We start from the raw sequence: 18,778 nt of genomic DNA, 5'->3' as shown, positions 1-18,778 counted from the left end.
TACTGCTATGACAAGAGCAACGGGGCTCATAGTGCATATAATAACATTAAGCTTTGGACAATGGAGACAGATGTCCGCATTGCTATGCCACTCACCTTGCTAGGAAACTGCTGTATAATCTGTGGGGTGTATGTTGCATCTGATGGCTTCTTCTGTAGTGACACCACCACAAAGAGCTCAAAGAGCTGCTGCTCCTGGAACTCGATGAGGTCCCGCTCCAGAGTCTGGTAGTGTGGATTTCTCTTGGACTGAGCCTGTACCTGCAGCAGGCGCTTATGGCGACCTAAGATAGACAAATGAACTCTTAACTGCTAAAGCCTTTTATCCTGAGTGAAGGAAGGGGAGGCAGCAACAGAGAGGAAGAAGGTTGAAGGGTTAGGGGCAGATTAGCCAACATGGTGCCATCCAGTTCTTGCCGAACTCCATCTCCCATCAGTCCCACCCAGCATGGCCAAAGCTCAAGGATTATGGGAGCTGTAGTTGGACACACATTTGGAGGGCAATACATTGACCTGGCCTGGATTAGGGAATTTACTCAAGGTCATGCAGATGGTCAAAGCTAAACTTAAGAACAAGGCAAGCTCTGTTCTCCCGCATACCAGTAAAGGTTGGGAGGAGCAGTAAGCAAGAGACAGCTTGGTAGCAAATTAGCTACGCTGCCCAATCTGAGGCAAATCATACTAACATCTGAATGCTACAGGGACAGAACACCACAGTAAGCTATCACAAAGCATCCCATTCTGAATGGGATTGGAGCAGTATTCAAAACTGCACCAACTGCAGTGACTTAGGCTTCATGCCTAAGTCACACTTCCTTTATTCCAAACCTGACTGTAATGTCTTCCCTTCCCAACTCTAGCACCTAAGAGAGGGTGCTGATCTGAGTGCCCACACAAGACAGTTTGCAGGATGGATGGAGACATGACTTGACATTGGTGGGTACTACTGAAGTGTGTCCGTGCTGGGCTACAGGCAAAGCTTTGCAGGCATGGAGAGCAGGAAATGCTGGTGTGTCCAGAGCCACCGGTGCCAGCTAGAGCAGATGAGTCATGACACAGATCCAGTTTGGAGCCTGTTGCTCTAGTTGTTCTTCCTCCAGTGCTTATATGCAAGCCTGGGATAAAGGGCCAAACTCATTATGTATAATCTCACTCCTTTTTTCCCAGCAAAGGGCGTTTCACAATCTTGCAGGACCATACAGAGTACAGAAATGAATGGGCTAAAGAGGCGACACTGGAGATGCCTTTGGGAGGGGCGTGTGAACAGCCTCTTAATATATTTTACCACAAGAAGTTCAGTGACTACTTCGTAGCACCATGGAACTGGAGAGAAGCAGCCTCTGCAGCATCTAGATGCCCTAACTCTAACCTTTTTCTTTACGGATGTCTTCTCTTCACCTTTGGAAAAGGACACAACTGCTTTGGATGGAATCTATTCCCTAAAAGAGTTGGGTTTTTTGAGGGGAAACCTCCCTCCTTTGAGTGAACTCATTCCACAGTGGCTCATGTGCAGCAACACCCATTCATGCCTGCCATGGGATTACCAGGTTTCTCAGAGGATTCTGGTCCACTTTCAAGGTTTATGCGGAGCAACAGCTAAGCTTGTTGGGCTTTGCTGTTGCCCTGTAAAAATCAAATGTGCCCTAGAACATGTCAAACAGTCACTAGGGAGAGGCTACCCTTTGCAAGAAAATAGTAATAATGACAGACAGGCTGTCTTTCAAGAAAGCCTTCCATAGTTGCTGATTTTCCCATCAAGCAACTGGAACTCCAGAGTTCATGAGGACACAGTTTGAAAGCTCTAAACATGCCCACTTCCTCCAGATATTTTTTTTCCTGTCAGTCACCCCAATCCTTTATTCCCTTCACTGGGATCCTAGGCATGAAGTCCTCATGCCAAAGTTTTAGTAGACATAGCTCCCAAGCAAGCTATGCTCTCCCAGGTGCTGGAAGAAATATGCATTCCCTGAGCTCCACAAGCAGCCAGGAATGGGGAACGGGTGGCCCTCCAGTTGTTAATGGTCTACAGCTGCCACCATCCCTGATGGCCAACCTGGCTGGAGGTAACAACATCCAGAAGGCCACAGCTTCCCATCCCAGCTCTAAGCATTCATAGTGAGCCCATTTTGCCACAAACAAATGGTCAATATTCCAAATACTTAAATGGTTCACAGAAGCTATATGCAGGCTGGCCATTTCTAGTAAATATACCAGCAGGTGATCCAGCAGCTATAATTATGCCCCATGAGCTGGCTCAGCCCTTGTGACTCACTCACTTTTTGGCAGATTCTCCGGTTCACTGTCATACCCATTGGTTTCACCTGAAACGATAGAGAATTTCCATCAGAATTTGCCAGCTGGGTGGGAATAGGAAATGCTGGAAGGCAATTGACGTGCTGATGACCCATCATGGGCCTAAGGGCACCAAAAGCTGGGCACAGGTGCAACATCTGGCAAAAGCATCTGCTGCCACACACACTCCAAGTGTTAAACAAAGCAAATAAAACTCATCATATGGTTTCGAGGAGGCATCTTCCATGTTGTGCAATGTAAGGAAGCATCACCATAAATTGTTTAGCACTGCTAGGCAACTTGACAATGCTGATTTGCAAAATGCAGGTCACACAAAGAACACATGGCTCTTTACTAGGCAATTCAGCACATGCCAGGAAGAAAAGTCGCATAGAAAAACGTAGTAGCACAGTTTTTGAAAAACCAGGGACTACTTTATTCTTCTGCAATTTTAGTACAGAACCTTCTACATTATCCTAAGGTCATTAGAGGAAGGGCAGGATAAAAAAGGAGTAAGCACATATTAAACATAATCAATACTCAAGAGTTGGCAATTACATGCTTATCCCCACCAATGTTTGGATATCTGACTAGTAGAACTTTACATAACTCAAAATCTATACCTCTGGCTGGAGAAACTTCTTTTCCTGTCTGGGCCACCAACTTCACCCTCTTCTTCCCTCGTTTGGAGTCAAAGATTTCCTGAATCTTCAACACAAGCTGAAACCCAAAAAACAAAGTGGAAATCAAGAGGGGCCACATGTCTCCCAAATATCCAGGCAAGGACTGTAAAAGCTGGCCATTCACAGAGCCATGTTGGAAAATTTTGAGGTGGGCAGCTACCAAACCCATGTCAACGATGATCTGATCCATCTAGAAGGCAAACTGAATCATCTGGCATCCGGAAGAAACATACAAACGTGTAATTGAAAAGGATAACAAGGGATGTATATGGACACTGGCTATACATGCCATTAGGAGTCCTGACATGGGCCTGATCTTGGGACCAGGTCACAGGGAGAAGTGAAAACTGTGGGCCACTAGAGAACTTCCCACAGTACTCTGTAGCATGAAGTGTTTGTTACATCTACAGTCTTGAGCAAAGGCACATTCAACTCCATGCACACAGACCCAAGATTCATAACATAGGTTGGGTTGGCTTTCCAAAGGTGTTCCTATTTCGAGGATCAGAAACATGAAAATCTATATTCATGCTCCATTACAACTATGTTCACCATTCTAGAATCTGATTGCTCATGTGCTACTGCTGAGAGGGAAGCACTGAGGCTCTGGCCCCCTCATGCAATACTGCTGGCCGTGATCCAACAATGTCTGGAGGGCCATAGATTCTCAAGGAAATGGCACCAAGGGACCTCCCTTGCCAGGACTGAGGAACAGTTTGGTCCTGGAAATGAAGGGAAGGACTGACCCTTCAAATAAAAGAGAGGGGAACATAGTTCCATATCTGGAGGCAGGCAGGCACTTAGCTACTGGGTGCCCCTTTTTTGAGTTACCTACTTTATGTTGTTCTAAAAAAAAACATGCACTAAGAGATGAGTGGTGGTGGCAGCAGCAGCCAAGCCCATCCAGTTCCATGTGTAGTATCAGGTGTCTCAAGCCACAGGCAGACAGAAAGCTCTTTGGCTCAGCACGTCAAGTCATAACCTGCTGGCGCTCTCATCTCCTGCGGAACTGCTTTGCTGCCTGAAAGGCGCGGCACGCAGGCCAAGTTCCCTCTTGCCCGGCTTTAAGAATGCATTCGACATTCCAAGCACAGGCCACAGGGTGGGGACCAGTCGTTCCCATCACCACCAGCAATGCACAAGTGCAAGAGGCAAGCGCCAGGTAAATCCACTCACAGTCCCAACCCTTTCCCTGACCTCGGCAACCCAAGCAGGGTCAGGCGGGCAGAGGAAGAAGGAACCGCAGCAGCAATCTGCTCGGCTGCTCCTGGGCCAGGGCGGTGCACAATGGCGTGCAGCACAACCCGAGGGCACGGCTGCCCTTTTGCAGGAAGCATTGCACTTCCTCCATCCATTTCCTCCTGCCTCTCTTCCGCTCCTGCAGAGTTTTCCCAGCCTTGATCTTAATCTGAGAGCTACTTCGCACTTTGAAATGGTAGCCCGGTTACACTGGTGTTTGTTGAGACGAAACATGCAAAATGCCAGAGGGGAGAAAGGGGTGGGTGTGTGCATGCCAGGTAGCTGAGACTTTCCACAGCTTTTTGCCACGGAAACACTGTGATTTGGAAATGTGTTTCCCCACCCCACACTTTCTAAGCCAGCTGCCACAAACTCTGGCAGTCACAGGGCTGTCACATTTGTCAGCAGCTTCAAGAACCCAGGAAAAGTGGTTGAGAGCTGCAGATATGGCGTCAGGATGCTGGAACGTAGCACATGCTTCTCTGGTGGGGTTGACCAAGATTCTTTGCCACAGTGTGTTTGGGCATCACTCCAGCAATCTTGTGAGTTCAGAGTGAGAGAACAACATGCATTTTCCCTGTCAGTAAATTACTCCTTTACGTTTGGAGGCTGTTTAGGGGTCTTTGTCTGACAAAGGGCACTCATGTGGGACATTTCATCATTCCTCTTGGCACAACGTTTATAATCATCTTTGCACACTCCAAGTAATGCTGATGTGTAACACTTGGAAAAGGCAACAAGTCTGGCCTGGGGAATATGCTAGCCTTCCCTCCTCCTACCCCCAATTCCCTCTGCCACAGAAGAAAGAGATTTCTACTAGGCTGCGTGGGCTGGCTCAGTCCTTTAGCCTAAAGTAGATGCCAGAACTGGGAGCTTTTATTGCTCAGGTCCCTAGCTAGACAACAATATCTGAAACACATCTTTTTTTGCAATGCTTTCGTACTGTAGGGTTATCAAGAGAACTGGTGTGTGTTGTGCACTGATTTTTTAAAAATACAGATGTATGCGAGGTGATATAAAAAGACCGCTAGCTGGACAGGAGTCCAATTTCTCCAGTGCGTAGGCAGCATCAGAAGCGAATCTTAGTTTGCCGACTACACCAGTCATGCATCTCTGTTACTCACTCACCCACGGGAGGGAGCGGCAGGAAACACATCAGGAAAATGATATTCAAGTTTTATGGAACTGTCTCATTCCTAATAAACTGCTCAGCAGCTTTAAGCCACAAAACACTTTGGAGGTTAAAATGTTAAATCCGGAGTAAGCCACTCCAGAGGAATAAGCTACACGAGTCTAGGCAGAATAAAATGAACTCAGGGTCATATTGAGCCTTTACAAGCAGCACTGATCACTTGTTTAAAATCAGAATTAAACTTCCAAAGTGAATGGGGGTTAGCTGCGTATTAACTGCACGTTGCCACATACTGCCTGTGCCCACTTGCTAATCAGCCTGAATAGCTGTCTATGCACAGCAGGACAGCAGCATCCAAATAAACAAAGGAGTGAAATTAATTCAGGCATGGGCTTCCACAAGGAGGACTAGCTAGCTGAATCTTGCACCTAGGTTTGAACTAGGTTCAAATCACTGCTCAGCATTGCTGCAGAGGAAGGGTGAAGATCTCCTCGTGCTCAGGACCATTCCCAAAGCTGAGTGGTGTGGTGCATGAGCAGGGAAAGAAAGAAAAGACTCTAGTTCCTCTTGCTGCTTTCCCCCTGGGGGGGGGGGCTCAAAGTTTTGAATCGTGCTTCCTCACCCGAGGTAGATTCTTCCTCTTCCTGCTTCCAGCCTCGCCTGCTTTGAAGAACTTCCACTCGGTCAGCGTAACAGGTAGAGTTGTGTCCTTTGGCAGCCTCCCGCGCAGGCAGATCCTTGTGGTCTTTAGCTCCAAGGTTTTGCGGTGAAGGAAGTGTGGCTTCGGGGGTAGCTGCACAAAACCAAAAATAAAATAAAAACATGGTTGAGAGTGAAAAGGTTTCACTAGGAAAGTGATTCCCACTAAGCTGAATGTGGGCAGACACCAATAATGAACAAGAATTCTGCAAACAGGCTGCCTGCTTTTTATGGTAGTGACATTGAAGTAGAAGTGTCTAACAGGCATGGGAACAATCCCTGGTTTGGAGAAGAGCACAGGCTGAAAAGTCCCCTTAGTTGAGCAGTGGGGAAATCTAATTAGGCCTGCCTCCTCTCCCACCGCCTGCCCAATTCTCCCAATTTACACACCTGTGCATTTAGCAGTTGTTTAGCTTAGTGACTGTCCTCTTCCCCTAAAATCATTTGGGGGCAAAATAGCAGCTAACACAATCTTCCTGCTTTGTCACTGGAGAAGCAGGGGGTGGGTGTCATTTCAAGTCAGTTATAATGGGAACCAAGGACACAGGCTTTAAGTGCCTGCCAACACCTTTTCTTGGCTCCTCAAAAGTTGTTGGAACTCCAATCAGCCCCAGCCAGCAAGACCAACACCTCAGGGCTGGAGGGCCACAGGATGGGAAAGGCTAGCATTGTGAAGGTGCCTCAGGCTCATTCCTTCACAAGTGGGAGAGATGAAGAGGAAGCATCAGCTTTCAGTCTTGAACAAATGCACTTCCCTATGTTATAGGTGGTAAAAGCACAATGAGTAGGAGGTCTGAAAAGGGAAGCATGCACAGGCGCACATGTTTAGGCAACAAAGTGCCTCCCCTGCACTGCTACAGTGCTCCCTGTGGTGCTGTAGATACTGGGCATATGGCTTAATCCCCAGGCAGCACAAGCTCCCCTCCACAAAAGACTACCCTAGTGCATGTGTGTGGAGGTATGCTCTTAACCCACAGATCGTGAATGCGCTTCAGCATGCATGCACAAATTTCCCCCTTCCTCTTTTGTTCCCTGCATGAAGAGTGCAGAGTATTGTCTTCGGACAAGGAGAGATCAAGCTAATGCTAACACAGCATAGCAAAGCAGCATTTTACTCTCTAATGGTGAATTCACAGACATGCAATCTTCAGTTGATAACTGCCAACAATGGTGAAAGCCACAGTGTCACAGGTTTGCCATCAGCCCAAACACACAAAACTTTTCAGTGGAAGCAGTTCAAACACTTAGCTCAATGCCACTGAGTCTGTGCATGTCTGAACTTATTCCATCTTAGTCAACTGAATTCCTGTGGGGTGCAGGGACAAAATCCAGCCTTAGGTGGGGATGCAGAGAACAGACATTGAGAAATGAGCCTTCACCTTGGGAGGCTTGATGGTGCTCCGGGCAGGAGGCAGCTTCCAAGTAGAGGGGATCCTCCATAGAGGCTTCACTTTGATATCTTCATACAGGTTCTCCTTAGCAGGATCTAGGAAAAAGGAGTATCGTGAAGGAGAGAGGCAGAATACCAACATGCTTGCAACAACAAAAGGCACAAACTGGGACCATGTCTACAGCAGAGGAGTGGAACCTCTGGCCCAAATGCCACTCCTGGCCCACCAGGGGTTCCAATTCAGCCCACAAGGACCATTTTCCAAAACCACAGCCACCTGTCCATCAGCTGATGGGCAGGGGGTGAATTCTACCTTGTTCTGCTACGCAAGCAAGTAGCAGGGAACTCATGCACAGAGCCAGTGGCTGCAGATAGCAGGTTTCAGCTCACCACCACTGATGGGGGGCGGGTTCAGTCCTGCTGTGGAGTTGAAGCCCAACCACACAGGCAAAACTTGGCAGGTGGGAGGGACAACCCACCTGTCATTAAGATGTCAAAGGTCATGCACAGGATTTTCTTGGTACAACAGACCAATGCAGCTACTGTTTTGAAAATGATTACTCTTTGGCTTTGGTGTGCTATACACAAACAAACAAAAAAAAAAACACAAAAAAACCACACATACACATCGGAAATCTATCAATTTGTTCTTAGAGAGCTGAGAGGAAAACATCCTTTTCCCAAAGCTTGTACAACCAGGAAAAGGCTCCTGAGAATACATCAATTATTTCTATCAAATAAAATGTGGCCCTTCAAATTGTTCTGAAACTACACAGAAATGGGGTGGGGGAGAAGAGACACTTAAAAAGAAAACAGGAAAAATAAGGAGGAAACGAACAGGACTGAAGGAACTCTGATCCGATGGAAGAATGGGGCAGCTTGAGCAGGTTTGGGGGCTGCATAAAATGACATTAGGGCCCATAGGGTGCCTACTTGTGAACTAATAGAAAGGAAACGGGGAGGAAGAAAGCACAAAGCAGCAGGATGCTCTGCAAATCCCCACACCCGCTTCTCTTCAATTTGCTGTTTTGCAGAAGAAGTGGTATTTGATATCACTCTACAAACAGGCATCTATAAACATGTTCAACAGGTCAGCTCCAAACTAGTACAATTCATTTCCTTCAAGTGAACTTTGCAACATACCAATAATGTCCTCATAGAGGTTGTCCTCCGATTGCGTGCAGTAGAGGCGGACACTTGTGGTGCCATTCAATTCTTCATGGAGCTTTTGGTACTCCATGGCTGCTAGCCGGTTTCGGTAACCTTGGATGTCCTCAAATTCGAAGGACTTTCTGCAAACAAAGCATAGAGTTGCCTTATCATCACTCAAGCCTCACAAGCAATAACTTGCCCATTTCCTATGTTTTGTTAAAGGGCTGCTGCCCCTGTCTAGAGCTGTCTGAAATGTTTGTTTTCCTTTTGGAGAATTTTCAGCATAAAACTGCTCTTTTAGAAAAAGTAGTATTATGCAGCTCTGTCTTCAGTTCTTCTCCATTCAGAACGTATAAAGACAATAGAAAGGGGTGAGATCATTTTTAACATAATTTCTCTCAGAAATTGTTTTTCATGCCCTAAGGCAGTGATGGGGAAACCTGTTCCTGCCCCAGGAGTTGCTGGACTCCCATCAGCCCCAGCCAGCATGGCCAGTGGGCAGGCATGATGGGAGTTGTAGTCCAACATACATCTACATTTGAACATATGGGTTGTAATAGTCAATTTCATTTAGACAACTATTTAGACTGATTATATTAATGTATACTAAAACAAGAATGATGAAATACTCTTACAGTGAAAAGTCAGCTGGAAATTTATTTTTGTTTTTTTAATCTACCCCCCCCCCATTTTTTCTGTTACAATTGCAAATAGAAATATTGAAAGATGGGGGGAGAACCTTTCTGATTTCCTGATGATGGAAGAATGAATGGGGGGGAACTGAGAGAAGAGTATGCTTAGCTGTTCCCTAAGATGGGGAAAACCGCAATGATTAGGAACAGGACTTGCTACAATGAGCAATATCCACCACGGAGCGGGTGGTGCTGCAGTCCAAACCACTGGGCTTCATGGGCTTGCTAATTGGAAGGTTGATGGTTTGAATCCGTGTGACAGGGTGAGCGCCCGTTGCTCTGTCTCAGCTTCCGCCAACCTAGCAGTTCAAAAGCATGCCAGTGCAAGTAGATAAATAGGTACCACTCTAGCGGGAAAGTAAACGGCATTTCTGTGTGCTCTGGCCTCTATCACGATGTTACGTTGCACCAGAAGCGGTTTAGTCATGCTGGCCACATGACCCAGAAGGCTGTCAGTGGACAAAAGCCAGCTCCCTAAGCCTGAAAGCGAGATGAGTGCTGCAACCCCATAGTCGCCTTTGACTGGACTTTAGCCATCCAGGGGTCCTTTACCTTTACCTACTTGCATAAGAGGAGCCAGAGAACTCAACCTGGTACCCACCTCTTGGATCTGCTTCGGATTCCTCTGCTGACCACTCTCTGCCCAGTGTCATGGGAGGTTGAGGCAGGACAGCCACCATTAGACTGATGTTCTGGCGCCTTCCTCTCAGCATAGCCTCCATTAGGGCAATCTGTGTGGTCCTTATCAGACAGGTATCGGAAAGTCCTTCGTGGTTTGGGTACCGGATTGATGGCTGGCCGCCCCTCCTGACCTTCAACGTCACAGTAGATGTTCTCCAAGCTCTTGGTCGGAGCCAGGTTCAGCTCCTTCTCTGTTGAGCCACAGCTTTCCCGCTTTCTTTTCAGGTCCAAAGCCAGAGCGAGGACTTGGTCAGGAGGAAGGGCTTCTATCTGTTTCCACAGCTCCCGTGAGGTGTAGAAGTTCCCTGGAGGGAGCCTCTCCCCCTGCCAGTCCGCCTCATCCTCTCCTTCAGATATAGCACCATTGGGGAGCTGCTCAACCAAGGGGCTCTCTGGAGCCTCTTGGAGCCTCTCCTCTTCCTCCTCAGTCACACAGCAGAGGCGAGAGTTTTCCCGGAAATCTAAGCCAAGGCTCTGAATGTTTGCTAGTCCTTCTGAATGCCTGCTGTGCCCAAGACCCACTGTCTGTCTCCTGCTCTCTTGACCATACTTGACCCCAAAGTCCTGGGGCTTCTGTCTTTCCTCCTGGCAACCCCCTTGAGTCCGACCCTCCCACTGAGAAATCTTTTGTTTTATGTTCCGGCAGTGGCTACGAGACAGGGTTTGCACAGCAGTGCGGGAAAAGCCAGGATCTGTGCTGCCCGTGGGGTGCATGGCAGGCAACGTAAGTTCACATCACAGCACGTTGCCTCCCAGTTGCAGTAAGTGAGATTTGTAATTCCAGAGTCAAGATGCTGAGGGTTTCCAGTCAAATCCAGTTCGGAAAGTAATCCAACAACTGTGCTGAAAGGGGAAACATATTCTGATGGCACCCTGAAGAAAAAGAGAGAAATGGGACATCCATCAGAAGGGGTGCAAAACGTATGCTTTGGACACAATCAACCATCTTTCAGGTGTCACAAGACACTCTTGGTTTGTTTCAATTACTCCGAGAATCTTTCTGTACATTGCAGGAAACCCAGATTTCCAAGTGAATGTACACCTGACCTGGAATTCCAGCTTGTCCCAGATCTCTGACAAGTGTACAATCCACACATTTGCCTTGTTCACACATTTTATATTTTTAGGTATACCTTAAAAGCTTAAGCGTATACCTAAATAACCAAACCAAATTTGCGCCTCTGCACATAAGGTAATAACTTCCTGAGCATGAGCAATAAACGGAAGTCTAACTTTCCCAAGCTGTGTCAGGGATTGGTTTTGAATACCTCACCCATTTCAGCTTCCCTCAGATCTAGAAATTAAGCAGCCAGGTGAAACTCTGCACCCAGCCACCTTTCGTAACTACTAACTATATATTCAACCCTTTTAATGAATACAGCACTTAGCATTTTGAAACGTCATTATTATTCTCATTTTACAGAATGTTTCTATGTTCCTTTTGCTGTTACGACCTATCGGGTGCTCTTACTGTGAAGGTATTTATGCAAAAGCCTTCATCTTTCAATCCAGGAAGTAAAGAGAATAGAATGTGAAAAGGGAGAGAGCAAAGAAAAAAAATGAATCTTCTGGATAGTTCACTGCATATTACTGGGTGGCTGCAGAACTGAGGGCAACATAAAGAGAGCCTGCTGAAAAGACCAGTGGCCTGTCTAGTCCAGTATCCTGTTCTCACATTGGCTGAGCAGATGCCTATGGGAAGTCTGTAAGCAGCACCTGAGTGCAACATCACTTTCCCACTTGTAATTCTCTAGCATTCAAGGGCACACTGCCTCCAACAATGGAGGCAGACTATAGCCAAGGAATTGCATGGGGGACGGGGGACGGGACTGCAGCCCTTAGTCTAATTTCGGGGGGGGGGTAGGGGGGAGCCCAGAGGGAGGGTAGGCAAGAAGTGGGAAATGGAAGGGAGAAGCTGAAAGGAGATGGGGGGAATTCTCTGCAAGGGATCAATTCATACCACTGTCAAGAGTGATCTGTTTCTCTCTTGGCAGCCCGCTGGGTGGGGAAGGCAGGAGATAGAAGGAAAGAGACACACAGAGAGAAGGGGGTGTCAGAAAGAGAGAGAAGGGGTGGCCCCACTCACTCCTTTTTGGCTCTGCCCCACCCATGCTTACTCCAGCTCTGTCTACCACTGATCCTCAACAGGAAGGGGGGAGAAGGTTCCCCACCGCTGGCACAGAAGGAAAGCAGCACCTCTGCCACCACCAGATTTTGGGGATCTGAACTACCAATGGTTGAAAGGCGACCAAGTTACAACAGAACGAGCTGCAGCCCCAGAGTTTGTGCAAGTGCTTATGCTTGCTTGGACTGGACGCCAAGCGGAGACCAGGGTTTTCCTCAGTGTGAAAGCCCACCACAACCACAGTCTTCTTTTGCTCAGCAACACTCAGCACACTTACTGAAAAGATTAACAAGGCCTCCCGAGTCCCAAGGTACAGCTGGAGGCTGATGCTGTCTGTATTTCACAAACAGGAAAACAGGGCGAGACAGTGATGCAAACCACCCACCGCCACTGCAGGCGGAGGTGGCAGAGGTGAGTCTTGGACCCAACAGAGCTGGTTCACAGGCTTCTGTCTGCCCCACACCCTGCATGGTGATGACAGGGAGATTGCTGTGTTTTCCCATCATTTGCACAGGTGGGTGCAAGAATCCTCCCAGGCCCAGTATTGCTTCAGATCCCAGTAAAGATCCTCTGAAGGCTGCCCAAGATGCTCTTTTAAGCCCTTAAGGTAAAGAAACTGAAGAAAGAGCACCAGGTGTTCTGGGGTTTGCTACAGCGTACTTACCGGTACTAATATATATCTTTGTGGTTGCACTCTCCAGGGCAGTTGCACAACACTGCAAAACACCCATAATATTTTCCCATCTCCATAGGACAAGACCAGTGCAAGTGTTCTCTGACACCAGCAAATAAACAACCAACTACAACTCAACCACCATCCAGAAGTGGCATAAACCAGCAGCAGAGGTCTTGAAGCCAGCAGCCCTTTCTCTGCTCACAGAGGTACCAGGTTGTTATCAACACTCAAGAGAGACCTGGCGGGAGAACTAAGCAAAGCCTCAGGTGCAGAAAGGTTCCTACTTTCAGAGACTTCAGGAGTCACAGATCACGTTTCCAAGCTTCCCTCTTTAACTGGGAGCTCTAGAAACTTGTATAGATGAGTGCTGACGATGGGGGTTCTAAAATGGCAAAGCCCCTCAGCTTTTTCCTTAGGATGAGCCATGGTTAATTTAGTTCTGATTAGGACAAGGGCATTAGAGACAGTGGGAGTTATCCAGTCTGTGGAGAATTCCTTGCATTGAATTTTAGCTTTACTTTTCGACAGGCATCCCACACCTACCCATATTGCTGCCCGGTGCTTTGACCCACATGGAAATGCCCACCATTTGGCAAGACCCACCCTGACAGGCAAAGAAAGCCCTTCCCCTCCTCCATCAGGCTGTGCTCTTTTGCAAAGCAGCTGGGGCTCCCTTCCTTCCAGGGTTTCAGGAGGTTCCTTTCCAGTCCTACGCAGAAAATTGCTATAAATAGGCCTGCCTCAAAGCATCCTGAGCATCTGGGAGTCGGCCTCTTCCACACACCCTTGTGTGGCCTTGATTAGCAGCAGCAACAATGTGGCCACTCCCCAAAGTAACAGGCTGGCACTGAGTGATAATTCTCTCTCCCCCCTCCCCAAGGAACAGCTGCTGACATCTCTGGAGGTCATGGAGCCCAAGAGAAGCAAGGGGGTCTGGCTAGCTGGGGTGGCGGTGGGAGAGCGATGACGAATGAAGGAACCCAAATAGTGAGAACAGCCTCCAACTTCTTGCAAAATACCCCCAAATGTTCATCATGTTGCCTGTCTGCCTGAAAACATTGTCCAGCCATTTCCTTCCCCGGTAATATGGCACAAATCCTCTCCATCCTGTTCTTTCCATTCAGAGCCAGACATAGGGCTCATCCAGACTTCATTTTGTGCCACACTTTCCAAACACACATCTGCACTTTAAAGCTGCGTGTCCAAGTGGGTTTTTCTACCCGTCCTGGCACTTTCCCTGGGAAAACCCTCATTTTACTGCTGAATCATAGCAAAAGACAATCTGCAGAAAACAAGATTGCGATTTGTTCTGATTCAGCAGTAAGACACGGGTTCCCCAGGGAAAGTGCCTGCACACAAAAAAACCACCACACACTCAGACACAGAGCTTAAAAAAGCCCATACTTGTGCCTAGAAAAGTGGCACAAAATGAAGACTGGTTAATCTATACACTCAGCAAAACCAGGTGATCTTTCAGAGACTGTACCATTTCATACTGGGGGAAGGGGTGTCCTATTAATGTGTTATGGTTTCCTCATGTAAAAAATACTCCTACACTTTTAAAACAAGGGGTACTGCATGCAGTTTGGCATCAGGAAATGTGGTGATATATTTTTCTGTGTAGAAGAGGTTTTTGTTTTTACATGTGGGAGCATTTGGTCATGCTGCTTGAGCTTGAAGTGCTTACAGTAGAGAAATAATTTTATCATATGTTGTTGTTGTTTTGCTGAACATGTAAGTTCTGCTCTCTCACCCCATCCCATTCTGTTGCCTCCCTTCCCAACTGTCCTCCTTTGAAGGGGAGCAGCCTCTAAAAGATGGAAGCAAGCATACCAATTCAGCAAAGGCATCCTACAGCAATTTCCAACTATTGCTATCATGGAGATGATTCTGCCATGCTGACATCTTCAGTAGAGTCAAAGAAGGTTCCGTAAGTATTTGAACCTGCTGTTAGTCAGGCCTCCCACTATAGATACTACCTGATAATAATTCATCAGTCCCTATTAGGCAGTTGCCCAGGGTCCAAAACCAGAAACAAGCCTGATTTAGGGGGCAGGGAATCCTGTAAGACTTAATCAGGGAAGCAGCACTCTCTCCTATCGAAACACCCCATGCAAATGCTATCTCTACCCCCACATTACCTCAGAAAACATGACCTTGGAAATATGTATTTGTCAAGATAATATGTAGTCCAAGTCTCAGCTCCATCCACCCACATCTGCAAAATGGGAATAATTACACTGGCCTACTTTACAATGCTCTTGTAAGGAATACTAAGCTAATGTACATGAAACAGCTCAAGCACTTGAAAGCAGGGGAGGCTGGGGGGGCTGTGCTCTTCCAGGCGTTGTTGGACTACTGCTCACATCATCCTTAACCATCAGCCATGCTGGCTTAAGCAGTTGGGAGTCCAACGATATCTGGAGAGCCACACGTTCCCCACCCTTGTCCTAAAGTAAATATTAAGTATTTTTATTAGTATTATCATCAAAGGTTGAAAAGCCATGTGAAACAAAGGAAAACATATGCTACATTACAGGGACAGTGCTTTTAATATGCAATAATTAGCTCTCCCTGCGTACTACAGTGATATAAATGCAGTAGAGTGGTGGTAATTACTATGGCTTAAACACCAACGTGGATCTTTGTTAACTTATCTTCTGATTGGAGCTGAGCGTGAGAAGCTGAGTCAAGTAGTAATACCATGTAAAGCAGGTTCAGCTCCTACAGGTTGCAGCACATCACACAGGACATCAGTTTTTTTAAAAAAATAATGTGATATAGCCTCATAGATCTTGTGCAAAAACAAGAGCTGCCACATCTGTGTCTCATATGAGCCTTACAATTTCAAAGCTTAGCTTTGCATGGGCCTTGATCAAGTGCAAGTGGCCTGCACCACACCCTCAAAGAACTCGGCAAGAAAGGGGAGCCTTTCTTCTCACTGAAATATATTTAGACCTTGATCCTCTCCTACTTGCCACCAAAATATGTTACTTCAGTTTCACCAAGAAAACTGAGGGTCTTCCTTGTTCAATAATGTTGTCAAAGGCAAAGCAGCAGCAACATTCATACACATACAGTAATTCCACTGAGAATACACACAGGCCAGCTACAATTGTTTTTCCCCATCCCAATTAACTATATCGGTTTAACGGCACTATATTTTCTTAATACATCCTGGGATCTGTTGCTTTTATGAGAGTCCCCAAAGAGTTCTCCAATATGACAAAAACAGATGCTAATTCAAAAAGAAGATGCATAGCACAGGAAGCCCATCATCACAGCTGAACTGTCGGATGGGCACACCAGCAAATCAAATGCTAGTTCTCCATCTTGTCTCTCGCCTCCCTCTATCATTTACTCACCCAGTACTCCCTCTTCCTCCTCTTGCATAGCTGCCTGGAGAATACCAGCAAGGAATCAATTCAGTAAGGAATCAGTGCAATGGGGATGGGTAACCTGTTAGCCATCATCCCTGACCACCGACCATGCTTGCTGGGGCTGCTGGGTGTTGTAATCCAATAATATCTGGAAGGTACTAGATTGTTGAAGGCTGCTCTACCAAGATGCTCATGGTTTATGTTGACAGTGTGGCCAACTTCTAAAAAGAGAGCTGGTTTATGTTGACAGTGTGGCCAACTTCTAAAAAGAGAGCTGAAGACCTGACCATCTGTGGTGGAAGCCCAGCTCCTTGGCAGCAAATGTGCAGAATGAGGGGGAGTTTAGGTTTAATAAGCAACTTCCTCCCATTCCTCCAACTGCAGGCAGCCAGCGTCCTTGAATCGTCTTTTGAAAGGAAAGATACATGAAGATTGGTGCACATGTAGGTGGTGGAGAGTGGGGTGGATGGGCAGTGAAGGGAAACTGCTCACAGCCACTACTTAGCATTACTTCACACACTTTCCAAAACCCAGCTCTGGCACTGGGCTAAACCCTGGCACAAATGAAGCCCTAGATATAGCGCCAGTCTCAGCTACTCAAGGCAAAAGCAAGCCACCACTGGTCCCCAACTGGTGCTCCCCTTCTCTACCCAACTCCTTCTTGCACATAAGTCTTCCACACTCTTTCTCTGACAGTGGTGGGGGAGAACTTCCAGGATTGCTCCTGGCATATGCATTCCCAAAGCAGCTCACTTAAAACAGCAGGCACCAATCATTTCCAAGATGGAACTAGCCTACAGTAATTGTTGTCGGAAACCTGGGCACACGATACATGTTCAACCCCATCACCCCTGACTCTAACAGCTTAAAAAAAGAAAAAAGAACAGGCTGTTTGTTGCACCCAAAATCTACAGGAGGGATGAGGAACCTCTGGCACCTCCTTGCCTCTATTCCTCAGCTGTCCTCTGTTCAAGGACATTTTCCAGACTGCCTGGCTGTTCACATCTTTAGGAAAAACTTCTTTCTCAAAGCAGGCTTCTCAACTCGCATTTAGTGTATTACTCTTGGAAACCGATAAGGTTCCCAAATACCTCACATTCCCCTCACATTCCCATCTATCTCTGAGAATTAACTAACTAAAATAGCTGGCTATTCTTCTTGCTTGAGGCACAGCCCTGCATGGGCGTCTATTAAACCACACCCAATGCGAAGAATAAAACTCTAATGTCTGGACTTGCACAGGCTTGCAGACTAAGTAGTTGTGGTTGCCATCAAGGCAAGTGACTTTTGTCTACTTTCCTCTTCTGGTAATGTGCTTAGCAGAGAGCAGCTGACCCAGTCTTTGATTTTAAAGGAGTGTTGCTGTTATAACATGCAGTCAGACACACTGGCAGACAACCGCTCCAAAAGAATTTAATCCAGTCTCTCCCAAATGCTTTCTAAGCGATGCAGCTCACAGATATTTCCTTCAATAGGACATTCTAAGCAGCAGCAACCTTACAAATGTTTTTTGGAGCCACTCAAAACTCTGCAACCTTCTGCGTCTGAAGGCTGGACTACAGATATTGCTGGCCTACAGCTCCCCTCATTCTTGACCATTCACCATGCAGGCTAGGGCTGATAGATATTGGAGTCCAACAACATATGGAAGGTCACAGGTTCCCCACCCCATACATTTGACCTACAACTTTCTATTCTAACAACTGGCAAGACCCTCCCAGATTGAGGTGAGGTTGAACCAGAGTTGCTAATATAACAGATACATCAGAATCCAAGAACAAGAGCTGATACAGCTATATCAGCATTCTCTCTTTACTAAATAATGCAGGGATTCCCCCCACCATGTCATATATTTCCTATGCTAGTTTCCATGTGGGAAAACCCCAGCTGTAATAATAAAGTTCCTTCTATTATAATGGCGTTGCAATTTTAAAAGGGGTGTAGCGCAGAGGTAGGGCACAATCTTAGCACGTAAAAGTTTACAGGGCCAGGTTCAATCCCAGACATATCCAGATAGGGTTGTGAAAGATTCCTTTCTGAAGCACTATTGCCAGACAGACTATATGAGCAAGAAGGACCAACTGACTGATTGGCTGCTTATGTTTCTCAACGGCTCATCCAGCTTGAAGACCAGTGTAAGTGTACCAAGGAGAGCATCAGATTCAGACCTTCTCGCTGAAGGCTGCAGATGAGAAACTTGTGGCAAGTTTTGCTGGTTCAGAACAGGTTTCTTCAGCCACTGGAGACAAAGTAATCCAGATTAATCTGATACATACCAAGAAATGCTGTAAATTCATTATTTTATAAAGGTGGGCTGTTGCCCGAGAGAGAGAGAGAGAGAGAGAGAGAGAGAGAGAGAGAGAGACTGACTACAATGTTCAGGTTCTATTCAGACAGACAGAACCTAGTGCTTCCTGTTCAGCTTTGATTCCACAACATTGAGCTTTTTGATTTACAGTGTTTTGTGGCATAGATAGGTTTTTCTGAAGTTGTGCTCTTAAATACTTAGGCTTCCTGAAATACCATGGAGAAATTACAACAGCCAGTCATCTAGGTTATGACAGTATTCTCCCTTAATTAAGAAAATTACAGCCCTATCTGGCATGATTCTATGTCTTTTATTTCATAACGCAGCACC

At 46.6% G+C, this 18,778-nt stretch overlaps 1 protein-coding gene across 1 annotated transcript in view; it reads right to left on the bottom strand.

The window, feature by feature from the left end:
* DENND2C (DENN domain containing 2C) overlaps nt 1-18,778 on the bottom strand; it is a 56,515-nt gene that overhangs the window by 17,728 nt on the left and 20,009 nt on the right. Inside the window, exons 2-8 of the mRNA XM_081864905.1 lie at nt 9,880-10,832; nt 8,578-8,726; nt 7,424-7,530; nt 5,968-6,138; nt 2,915-3,011; nt 2,276-2,320; nt 96-283 (exon numbers count right to left, since the gene is read on the bottom strand). Of these exons, the coding sequence (XP_081721031.1) occupies nt 96-283; nt 2,276-2,320; nt 2,915-3,011; nt 5,968-6,138; nt 7,424-7,530; nt 8,578-8,726; nt 9,880-10,673 (1,551 nt within the window). The 5' untranslated portion in view covers nt 10,674-10,832. The remainder of the gene's footprint in view (nt 1-95; nt 284-2,275; nt 2,321-2,914; nt 3,012-5,967; nt 6,139-7,423; nt 7,531-8,577; nt 8,727-9,879; nt 10,833-18,778) is intronic.

This window comes from Podarcis erhardii (assembly GCF_964252035.2).
Source record: "Podarcis erhardii genome assembly, chromosome: 6".
Classification (NCBI taxonomy): Eukaryota; Metazoa; Chordata; class Lepidosauria; order Squamata; family Lacertidae; genus Podarcis; species Podarcis erhardii.
This window is presented reverse-complemented; position numbering and strand designations above follow the sequence as displayed.